The following is a 12,676-nucleotide window of genomic DNA, read 5'->3' as shown; positions in this document are numbered from 1 at the left end:
AGGAAAAAAATAGCCAAAAGAGTATGACTGGGGGTGGCTAGATGGCTCAGTGAATAGAGCACCAGCCCTGGAGTCAGGAGGACCTGAGTTCACATCCGATCTCAGAAACTTAACACTTACTAGCCATGTGACCTTGGGCAAGTCACTTAACCCCAATTGCCCTGCCCTCCCTCCTCCAAAAAAAGCAAAAAGCAAAAAAAAAGAGTATGACTGAATCTATCAATGCCAAAGAATAAAAGTGCAAACTTGGAATTTATTAAATCAAGGCTATTTTGAAACTGAAATGTGGCACAGTACTCATTTTGCAAGTACTTTTAACCCCTTTCAAATCAATTTTTGTCTGACATAGAAACTGCTTCTCTCTGTCTCTGTCTTTCTTTGTCTCTGTCTCCCTCTCTCTGTCTGTCTCTCTCATGCACACATTCTGTCTCTCTCTCTTTCTCACTCTCATACATACGTGTGCTATCTCTCTCACTCCTGCTCTCCCTTGCTTACTCTTATTCTCACTCTCTGTATGTATATACATACATGAGTACCTGTATGTCTGTATGTATACACATATACACACATGCATACATACACATATATTCACATTTCTGGTAACTGAAGAAATTCTTAATGAACTGGACAGTTGTGATTTTTATAAGCAATTAACATTTTAAAGGAACAAAACAAAAATGTCCCTAAGAGAATATTTCCTCAAATTTTCTGGTCCAGTCATAATTATTATCTTTGATTTGTTGAGTGTAGTAACTGCTATGCTATCCCTTATCATTTTCTTTGAAAGAAAACATTGGTTTGAATGTTTGAAAATGATGCCAATGATGAACCTTTTACCGACCAACATTTGCCAACATTGGACAACAGATCTCTTTTTTCATTCTGATTTTGAGTGAGAGAGGTGAGCAACTAGGCCAAATTTGTATTTTTCTGGTGTTCCTGCTAGATAGTAAAAAGATTGATTGGTCTTGGTCATAGTCAGAATTTTCTCACTAAATGAACACCCTATTAATGTAAAATTCTCCTGACATGACACATACTTTAACTTTAGTCTTCAAACTCCACTATGGATAGTCAAGAAGTAAGAACAGATAAAATTCCTTTAAAAAAAGGTTTTATTCTATTTTCAAACATGTAGTTATGTTTGGGAATGTTGAAATAAGACTTTTTAAATTACAAAAAGCAATTCTTTTTTTTTTTTGGAGAAGCCCTATATTAGCAGAATTACATCTTCAGAAAACTGTGAAGCCATTCACCCAGACCAGGTGTAGTTACTAACAAAAGGTTGGGCTTTCCCGAACACACAAATAACCGACAACTGAGAAGTTGCCAACACTTAAATTTACCACCTCCCAACAAGGAACAAAAATGGCTTATTGTATGAAATAAGCAGGGGGTCATCAGGTTACTCCTCTGACTGTGAGTTTGATAATTTAAAATGGTCAGCTGTGCATAATCTGGCTGAGACAGCTCCAGATTAGCAGCACTGGTGGCTTACACTGAAGGTTTGCAAACCTTAAGATCCCTCACAACAACCCTGTGAGGTAGGTGCTCTCTTATAACTCCTTAAAACACAAAACAAAACACAGAGAGGTTATTGTGATGGCTTGTTCAAGGCAGGGCTAGAACTTGGTTCTTTTTGACAGGAGTAACTTGTTTCATTATGATCTCTGCCTTTTAAGCATAACCTCAAACATACAAATGCTACAGAGATGTAGATAACAGTAATTTAACCTATATCACAACACACGATACCCAAACTCATGGATGAAACTTATGAAAACATTTAAGGGCAAGACAATTTTAACATTTTGTTGGGGCCTTTTATTGATGTCTGCATCTTGGCAGAGGGTTTCCCAAATGGAGGGCAACAGTGGCATTTTCTTCTTATTGGGGACAATGAGGTAACTGAGTGATTGATGGATGAATGATGGGTGGATGGATTGATGAATGGAAGGATGCCATGGTAAGGGGAGGGAGGCGGTCGTGCTGAATGTCTTCCATTGAGCTGGCCATTTGCTGTTCTTTATAATCCGAGCTTGGTCCTTCTCCAGTGTCTTCTTTTTGAATTGTACCTGATCTTGTTACCAGATTTCATTCGAATCCATTGAGGGATGGGACGATTCTGCTTCTGTTTCTTGGCCAGGAACCTCTTGATTCTAAATGTTTTATGAGAGGACATGATGATGGGATGACAGCCAAGCTTCCACCACAATGGCTGGATGGGAGAAAAAGCCACAAAAAGCAATTCTTCAACTGATTTCTCAACATATTTTATTATTTAATAGAATACAACTGTCATATTTGTCACCTATCAGCTTCATCAGACTTAAATTTCATTCATCTACAGTTGAGAATGACCAAAGAAACCATTTAGTCTAACACCCTTATTTCACAGATCCAGAAAATGAGGTCAAGAAAAGTTAAATACCTCATCTGAAGTCAACCAAATTTCAAGTACCAAAAGGATTTGAACATAGGCTCTTTGACTTTACAGTCAATGTTTTTTCTATGACTAGCATATATAAAATGCTACTCAGCTAGGAAATGGCAGGCCAAAACTTCACGTCTCTGACTATAGCCTCATACCCTCCCTGCACAGTGGAACTAAGTCCATGTGTTCCCACTTACTTCAATAAAATATTTTATAGCCCCTTTCCTTACTGTTATGCATGTATTTCTTTTTACTATGTGAAGATTATTTACTTTTATAAAATAAAATAATTTACTTCCTATAATTTTTAAAATAAGAAATGTCATCTATTTTATAATCTTGGTAGAAATACCATTCCACTAGAGAAGGAATTCTTTAACCAATTAAAAAATGACTAAGGGGGATATAGATCACACTAGTGCAAAAAAATAGGATTAGATCCATATTTGGCAACATACACCAAACAAATTCCAAATAGATCAATGACCTGAATAGTAAAGCACACATCATAAAATAAAAATGGAATAGAATTTCTATCAAAATTATAGAGTAGATGACATTTCTTATCTACTAATAAAAAAGATGGCAGGAAGTAAAATTTTTGATTTTGTAAAAGTAAAGAGTATGCTTGACAACCTTTCAGATAATCGAAGACAGCTAAACTGAAGACACGCCTCCCAATTTCTTTTCTACAAGTTATATTTCCCTAGGTCCTACAAAACACCCTCAAATGACATGATCTTGAGATTTGCCACTGCCCTGTGTATTATAGCCCCTGGTATTAGCTCTCCAAAATCCCAATAATGCTGACTGACTTGAACGTCAGAGGTGGCTAGTGGGTACTAGTTCTTTCAGACTTCTAGGGGTAATCCTAAGGGATTTTATTATTACTGCTTACAAGCAGGGTTTCCACCCCAATATCAACTGACCAGTTAATATCTCCCCAATGTCAATTTACAAATTAATATCAATTAGGGTTTTTTGTGTTTTTTATTTTTTTTATTTTTTGCTTTTTGGAGGGCAATTGGGGTTGTGACTTGATCAAAGTCACATGGCTAGTAAGTGTGTCAAGTGTCTGAGGCTGGATTTGAACTCAGGTCCTACTGACTCCAGGACCAGTGCTCTATTCACTGCACCACTTAGTTGCCCCTCAATTAGTTTTTATAAAATAATATTTGCTGACAGGACATAGCAAGGACAAAAGTTAAAAAAAAACCTCAATCAAAACCAGGGTTGCAGATTTCCCTCTAAACACTAACTCAATCCCTGGTAAGAATGGACTCAACTTTAAGGTATTCACTAGAAAATATTCCCCTCACCAAGTCCATTTCTAGGTATAGTCTAGCTTAAGGATGTTACCCTCAATTGGGCTGGTTCTTTAATGGGATGGTGCTAGTTAATTGCTTGCCTTCTTTGCAACTTCTCACTGGTCTTGGCTTGTGTCTATTACCAGATTTTATTAATGACTCTAGTTGCTGAACCTCTGAGGATTCTTAAGCCCTTTGGAAGTTATAGAGTCATATCTAGTCCATTATGTTCACAATACTCAGTCACCTTAGATTAGGAAAGAAGAAACACCACAGAGACAAAAGAAAAAGAGGTATTTGGGGGTTCATGGCCATGAATCAGCCAGTTGGAAAGGGATTCCCCTTGCCTGGGGGCTTATGGCAGTTTTTGTCTTATTCACTAGTTATGAGGATTAACTGATACATTCTAGCCTTTTGGATGTATACTCAATAAAACAATCTTCTGACACCCCCTTCCACTAATTCAACAGGCCATAGTCAGTCAATAAACATACAGAAGACACTTACTATGTCCCAGGAACTCTGCTAAGTACTGGGCATGCAAAGAATGACAAAAGACAATGCCTATCCTCAAGGAGTTCACAATCTGATAGAGGAAGACACTACATTAAAAGAAGCTGAAAAGGGAATGGTAGGTAAGTAGAAGAACAAGGGAATGAAGAAAAGCTATGACAAAGGGAGGGGAGTATGAAGAAGACCAGAGTGCCATTGGGAAATAATGACGTGATTGCCCTAGGCACTCCTTTTAAATGAAGAATTGGAGAAGAGCTCTACAATGGCTTCACATTACTGTCTGCACCAAGAAAGAGTGAGATGGGCACGAAAAACACCAAATGTCACTAAAAGTGATATTTAGGAGATATGAGTTTCAGGGTTGATGTGATCTGTAATATAATGCCAAGCAAAGGCAACTTCCCAGGTTCGAAATACCAGCATTTACTAAGTGTGATTAAATAATCTCCAAGGCCTACCCCACCCCAGGACTTTCCAATCATTCAATCAATTACAAAGTCTCTGTTCCAAATACTTCTCCACCCCTAGGCTATACCTGAATTAAGTCCACCACAAAGCCCCTCTTCTCAAATGGAGATTAGTTTCCAAACATAAGTAAAATACATTCATTTGCTCAACCATAGAACACAAAAAGGTCAAAAGTTCCCCACCCCTGGATCACAATTGAATCTACCCCAGAGTTACATCAAGTTTAAACACAGCACTTAATACCCAAATGGAGGTCTTTTCTTCATCTTGACACGAGGCAAGTTCTCAGCAATCTTAGTTCCTGGGGAGACAAGGCTTAGCAAGGCCATAAGATACATTGCCAGTCCCTTCATGAATTTATCCTCTGTCTGTAGAACAGTCCTAGAACCCCTGAACACATTAGCAAAGCCCTCTCCCAGGATTTCTGTAAACATACAACAAGAAAATCCTTCTTCAGGGCTTCTGAACCAACAGAAAGGCTCCCAGACCCCTGCAACAACAGCACTGTCCTTCACCAGTGGACAGTATTCATTCTGTCTGCCGGACAGTCTCCAGACCCCTGCAACAACAGTACTGTCCCTCACCAGTGGACAGTATTCACTCTCAGTACTGTCCCTCACCAGTGGACAGTATTCACTCTCTGTCTGCAGGACAGTCTCAGGCCTTCTTAAACAAATGCCAGGTTCCAGGACTTCTTCAACAGGACAGTCTTTCACCAGTGGACAAATCTGGCAAAATAACATCAAAACAGACAGACAAAGTACCAACAAAACAGCCATGTCTCCTCAGTCCTTGGCAGCTCAGGGGGCAGGTCTCAAAAGTCCAGGGCAATTCAAAGCGGCCACCAGCAATTCTTTTAGTCTCTCTCTCTCCACGAGGTGCTACCAAAAAAGATCTTCTGCCTCTCTCTTGTGTCTCTCCAAATCTACGTCACCAGCTCCTCCCAGTCAGGACTTTCTTTTCACATCAAAAAGTCCATCCCACAGGTGGGATTAACAAGCTCTGGGTTTTAATACAATCAATTTGAAAACCAAGCCCAATACAGGGGAATCTTTAATTGCCATTACTATCACATGATCTTACAAAATAAGTTTCTTGAAACCATGATGAAATCTAGTAGTACAAGTGGATAAGAAATTATGGCATGAATGCCTTGAGTTCCCCTCTTAAATGGAGTCAGAGAACAACTATACATGTTCTGGAGTAGAGAAGGAAATGACCTTATAACTCACATTTCTGGAATGAGGCTGACTAAGTCTCCATATGGATTGGAAGCAACCAAAGAATATGAACTAAGGCCTGGACACACACTGTGCAGTGTTTCATTCCATCTGTTTATCCTACTCTGAACACTCTCCAGGTTATCAATGTCACAGGGTAAGAAGGTGGTAGAGATGACTTCATAGATCATGTATCATAAGTCTAGAGCTGGAAGGGAACTTACCGACCATTAACTTCAATTCCCTTGTTTTCCTGAGGAAGAAACTGAAGTCCATTGAGAAGTGGTTTACCCAGGGTCATATAGTTATTAAAGGCAAAGGTGAGATTTGAAACCACTCTAAGTTCTCTCTGTTGGGATAGGGTTAGAATGGTACCGAAAACACAAACACTACTTGTGGTCTAGCCAGCCTTGATTTTGTTTTGTTTGGTTATTTCAGTCATTTCACCTTTTTGCCACCCAATTTGGGGTTTTCCTGGTAAAGATACTGGAGTGGTTTGCCATTTTCTTCTCTAATTCCTTTTACATATGGGGAAACTGAGGCAAATAGGGTTAAGTGACTTGCTTAGGTTCACATGGCTAATATGTGTCTCACGCCAAATTTGAACTCAGGTTTTCCTGACTCCAGGCCCAGTGCTCTATACGCTGTGCCACCAAGCTGACTATATAGCCAGCCTTGATTTATTATTGCAAAAATAAACAAATAAACAAAAAAGACAAAAACAGTTTGTGAAGCAAAACCAGATACATAAACAAAAGAGAATGATGTAAGTCATTCCTGCCCCAAATTTCTTGGCCAGGCACCTACCCTAGCACCAAAATCACATTTTAATTATGTTATTGTATTAAAACATTACCTTGTCTCTGCCATCCTCTTATAAAATGTAATTTTTCTTAGAAGGGGTAACCATTGTCACAAATGGCTTAATTCACTTTCTTCCTATGATTAATTATTAATGCACAGGATTAACATTTATTGATTTGTTAAATTACTTTATATAAACATTTTCTTGGAATGAGTAGAGAAGCCCTGAGAGAATAGACAAATGAATCTTGAAAAGTGGGGAAGGGGTACAAAGTTTTCCCATAGAGTATTTCTTTTCCTTTCGCTTTTTTGGAGAGGGGAAGGTAGGGCAATTGGGATTAAGAGACTTGCCCAAGGTCACATGGCTAGTTTTTTGTTTTAAGTTTCTGAGGCTGTATTTGAACTCCGGTCCTCCTGATTCCAGGGACAGCTCTCTATTCACCATGCCACCTAGCTTCCCCATCTTATGGAGTATTTCAACTCTGTTAAGATTACAGGATTAGAACAAGAATAGACCTCAGAGACCATTTAATCTATTTGCCTCATTTTAGCAATGTGGAAAAAGAGGCTCTGGGCAGTTGAATTACTCCCTAAAGGTCATTCACATGATAAATGCTGAGGGATTGAATATGAACCCGGGGTTTCTGACAATAGAATCAGTTTTTCACTCACTATGTCACACCACTTCTGGGAATGTTGAATTCAGCATGTGCTTCACTATTCACTATCCCCAGCCCTTTTTCTACTAGTTACAACTCCATTTTTAAAGCTTTTCATTTTGCCTGTGGATTGAATCTATCCAAAGATAGATTTGCATCAGTAAGGGATTCCATCTGAGTGTGGAGCCTTGAAACAATTTTTCCACACTAGCTCATTGGAGGCAGCCCCTTGTTTTATCTAATTAGCACATGAGTCATACCTTCAAAACAGCCCACAGGAAAATTAAAAACTTAATTGTTCTTTTCATCTAACTAATGGCCGAAGAGAGGGGAGCAAATTAATACCAACTGGTTTGAAGTTTTACTTAAAACTGGATAGAAAAAAATAGGTTCTCTCTCCCAATTTATGTCAAGCACCAACCTAGCTAAAGGACAAAATTAACCAGTAGCCACAGGCAGCCTGTAATTTAGTTATGGGATTAGCAAGTGGGGGCAAAGGAGGGCGGGGGGATTTCTCCACTTTATTCTACTGTGTTGTCTGGCAAAATATGCTTTCACACCATTCTGTGAAGAGCATGTCTAGGCAAGAAAACCATACGTCCATCTGGATCCTACAATACTTGCTTCATGCTTCACAAATGGAAATTCCACTGAAATCTATGTTACTGATTTCTTCTTGAAAAACTATGAAAAATGTTTCCTGGGGTGCCCACAAGCTAATGTTCTTCAGCTGTTTGGACTGCTGTTTGGCTAATTCTCAACTGCTACCAATCAGGGTGGTCAGAATTTGTTGGAAAACATCATGTGTCTATGAGTCAAGGGTGCAGAACTGTGGCCCCAAGGCCACAGTTGGCCTTCTAGGTCCTTGGGTGCAGCCTTTTGCCTGAGTCTCAGTTTTACAGAACAAATACTTTCATTAAGGGAATTTGTTCTGTGAAGTTGGGATTCAGTCAAAGGACTTCACTTGATGACCTAGAGGGTCACATGTGGTCTCGAGGCCACAGGTTCTCTACCTCTGGACTCTAGCCTTACCATCTTGTGAGAATTTCTCTCTGTTCTTCTCTATTCTGGTACCACATATACTTAATTAATCAAGGAAGCTTTGGGTCCAGAGATGAGAGGCCTGGGTTCTAATACCAGTTCAGAGGCCTACTAGCTTAGCTATGTAACTCATGCAAAATCGTTTAACTTTTCTAAACCTCTTTCCCCCTCATAATTCAAATGGGCATAAAAATACTTATGCTTATTGATTCATAGGAAAGCTGTGGAGGGAGTTTTGAGTTATTATTTGACTGCAGTTAGATGGCATTTGTACTTCACTGCTATCCTCACAATAACAACATGAACAAGGAATACTCCAGGAAAATTGAATGGACCTGCTGTGGTTAATTTATGTAAAGATATGAATGAAAATGAAAGATGCAGAAGCTGTGGGTGAGTTGATATTTGAAACCTTGGAGGGAATACCCACATTAATGAAATCATAGTATCACACTGCCTGATTCAATTTGATATAGGTGTCCTCATCATAGATTATTTTTTATGGAGAGAGTAAGGCAAGGCAATTGGGGTTAAGTGACTTGCCCAAGGTCACACAGCTAATTAAGTGTCAAGTGTCTGAGGCCTGCTTTGAACTCATGTCCTCCTGACTCCAGGGCTTATGCTCTATTCACTGTGCCACCTAGCCGCCCCCAATAATTATTTTTAATTCACTGACCTAGTTCACCTGGATTCTACTCTTCAGAAAAATATCAATGTTTTTCTCCTGTATCTTTTGGTATCAAACTTCTCCCCCAATCTCCTACCCTGGATGTGTGGAAGATAAAAGTGCCAAGGAGAATTGACCAAAGACAAAACAGTCAATGAATCATAACATCATTAGATCTCTAAGGTCCTAGAAAGTACTTTAGAGATTAAGGCCAAGTTTGGAAGAAATAAGAAATATGTCATGTTTCACCTTAGTTTACTCCATGTTAAACTTAGTTCTTAAACTATAATGGGTGTTTTTAAATATTTAAGTGAATTGGTCTTGTTTCTCAATACCTGCTCCAGGTTGCTGCTGAATGATAAGGTTCCCCATCCCCCAAAACCAGTGTTGGTGTTGCCTTGAACTAGATAAAGCCCATCATTACAGGAGAGGAAAGAAATTCTATCTATGCTTCCAAAAATCATTGAAACTAAAATTCAGCAGCTTTTCTTGATTTTGCCCTCAATGACTCCTTGAAGCATCCTCTCCCTCTTGGTCAGGTTTACTGAGCTCCCTGTAATAGTAATGAAATTTGAAGATTCCTTTGTATTGCCAAGCTAACAGGTACTTAGCACTTAGTGTCAAGATAATTATATCAATCCTCTGTTAAAGAAACAGAAGGTATGAACCCCTGTTGCTGAAATAACAGGAAGGGCCTGAACAAGGAGGAGCTAATACCTTTTGTAAGCAAAAGCCCCAGCTGGGAGAGTCGAAATTTCTTCAGGGTAAGTATCTTGGAGGCAGAGCAGCTGCTTCCTGGGAGAGGGAGAGAGAATTTCTTTCAGCAAGCATCTGGGGGCTGGGCTGCTACTGCTAGACTGAAGACTGAACTGAGAATTGAGAAGAGAAATGAGAATTGAGAAGTGAGAAAATTTCTTGAAGCAAACTATGTGGAGGCTGGATGAAGTGATTTTGATTTTGAGAATGGAGCTGGAGAAAGTAATTTTGATTTTGAGAACAGAACTTGTGGTGGTGAGCTTCTTCTGAGAGCCAGCCAAACTCCTGCTGGGAGCTTCTAAGAACCAGCTGGAGCTGACAAAGACTTCTGAGGGCCAGCTGAGCTGCTGAGGACTTCCTAGGGCCAGCTGGAACTGCCAGAGGAAGCATGACTATGGTGTCAGTACTTTGTCTTTCTGTTTTGGTTCTATGTTGATTTCACAGACAGAACGTGAATTGAGATGATCATGTCCACCATGTATGTGAATATTGTTGTAATTCTGCTAAGCTCAATGTGTGTGGATATTGTGTCTATGTTAAGTTTTCTCTTCCAAGGAACAGAAACTGTGAAAGGCTTGAGGTGGACTGGACACTGTGAGCTTCATTGTGGAGCAGGAACTTCATGGAGAGCTGGACAAGGAACTGGGAGCTGCCTGTATACTTGGCCTTTGAACCCAAGTCACAGTTTGGTGAATTCAGGTAGGAGCTGGGACCATGGAAGAGGACCCATGGGAGCTGAAAACCTGCCCTGAGTCAAGATGAACAAACCTCTCCATGGGTATCTAATGCTGACAGATGAGATTGTAACTTACTTGTGACCTAGGGGTGGATGGCCCTTGTACTTTCTACTATCCCTTAAGAGAGTACTGAGTAGTGACTGATGACTGAGTAGTGATTGATGAAATTGTAATTTATTTGTGACCTAAGGGTGGATGGCCCTTGTACTTTACACTACCCCTTTATAGGGTACTCAGCAGTGACTGATGAAATTGTAACTTAATTGCACCCCATGGGGGAAGGACTTTAACTTTTGTACTTTGTGATTGAATTAAGGATTTTGGGATTGAATGTACTTTTTTTAAAATTATGTGACCACTCTAGTGAAAACTATGGCCATTTTAGGGATAAGTTGTGAACATTGTGAATGAATGTATTTTGATTTTCTGTGAATGTTTTGCTCTAATTTGTTAATGAATAAATAGAGAGTTTGCTATACTATGTAATTAGAACCTTGAAAGCAGTCCTCTGGAAAGCTGCTCTTGTTTGTGTTTACCCTCCCCCTTCTGTAAAGTATTATCTGCTTATATAAAGCCATATTTTGTATAAAATCACTGAGTCTTCACCATTTGGTTCCTTCTCCTCTCCCTTCCCTAGCTCTCTAGGCCACTTTGATGATGTGAAATTTTCTACAGGGTGTCAGTGTTGTCATGTAATGTACACTGAATTTGGTTAGAAGACCAGAACTTGGACACTGGCTCCACATTTATGTGTTCTGGTTCCATGAGCACCTCACTTAAGCTGTTGAGTTATGAAATTCTGTTTATCTATAAAATGGGATAAAAAATTCCCTGCCTATTTCATAGAGTTGTTGTATGGATTAAGTGACGGAATAAACATGATTGTACTTTGTGAACCACAAAGCAGTATGTCACATGCAAGCTATTAGCAAGTCATTATTATTATCATTGCCACATTTTCTTGAAATAAAAATATATTTCAGTTGGACATGCACATACAACTTTGGCACATCTATAATCCCAATTACATTTTGATTACTCTTGGCCTCAGTTTGACTGTGATATTTTAATCAATTAAAAATTAAATGCTAAGGCATCTAATTAATTAATTTAAATAATTAAGATGGTGGGAAGATTTGTGTGTGAGTGCATACACACATGCTTTTTTCCCATGAGATCTTTAAGCAAGTGTGAGTTTCCTAGGTACGAGAGTGGTCCTATTAAGACCCAAGTTATAGTTCTGATTGTCATATTCATAGAAATAACCTGATGCCTGCCCAATCATATATCCAGTGGGATGGATTGATAATATATAGATTTCTTTCTGAAACATTATCAGTACTGAAAAAAAAATTCAACAAAGGACAACAATAATTGTTTTGCATATAGCAACTTGTAGTTTACATGGTGTTTTAATATATTTCACTTGATTCTGAATTCTATTAACACATCCACAGAACATGTCCACATGATAGTGGGTCAGTGGCATCATCTTCCAATGTGTGTGTGTGTGTGTGTGTGTGTGTGTGTGGTGGTGGTGCTGGTTTCACATTAAGTATTATATCCTACTGCATTATGAAATAATAGCCCTTACTTTCAAATTTGATCATGTCTCTCCCAACCCCAATAAATACCAGTCATTCCCTATTACCTTCAGGATCAAATATAAAGTCCTTTATTTGCCATGCAAAGCCTTTGACAATCTTGCTCCTTTGTACCTCTCCATTTTTCTCTCTTCCATGTACCTCATGATTCAGCTACACTGACCTTCTTGTTGTTCCTCATGCACATTAAGTCTTCTGACTTTGTGCCTTTTCACTGGCAGTCCCCCACACCTGGAATTCTCTCCCTCTTCACTTCTACCTCTTCACCTCCACCTCATGGCATCTCGATCTTCCTTCATGCCTCAGTTCAAATCCCACCTTCCTTTTTCTCCCCCATCCTTACGCTAGTGCCTTCCCTCTAAGTTTCCCTTCTTTGACACTGCATTGATTGTCTCTTCCATTAGAATGTGAGCTCCTTCAGAAAAGGGAAAATATTCTAATCTTTGTTTCCATCTCTAGCATTTAT

General features: G+C 39.2%; 1 protein-coding gene across 1 annotated transcript; it reads right to left on the bottom strand.

The window, feature by feature from the left end:
* Positions 1-2,006: 2,006 nt before the first annotated feature.
* Positions 2,007-2,242, bottom strand: LOC138177441 (large ribosomal subunit protein eL39-like). The gene has a single exon (XM_069108634.1). The coding sequence runs from the start codon at positions 2,180-2,182 to the stop codon at positions 2,027-2,029; it is 156 nt and encodes a 51-aa protein (XP_068964735.1). The 5' UTR covers positions 2,183-2,242; the 3' UTR covers positions 2,007-2,026.
* Positions 2,243-12,676: the final 10,434 nt, after the last annotated feature.

The sequence above is a fragment of the Petaurus breviceps genome, unplaced genomic scaffold (genome assembly GCF_028583685.1).
Source record: "Petaurus breviceps papuanus isolate PSGF00001 unplaced genomic scaffold, PetGlider_PUasm1.0 90416, whole genome shotgun sequence".
Lineage (NCBI taxonomy): Eukaryota > Metazoa > Chordata > Mammalia > Diprotodontia > Petauridae > Petaurus > Petaurus breviceps.
Note: the sequence above shows the minus strand (reverse complement) of the source record. Positions and strands in the feature narration are given on the sequence as shown.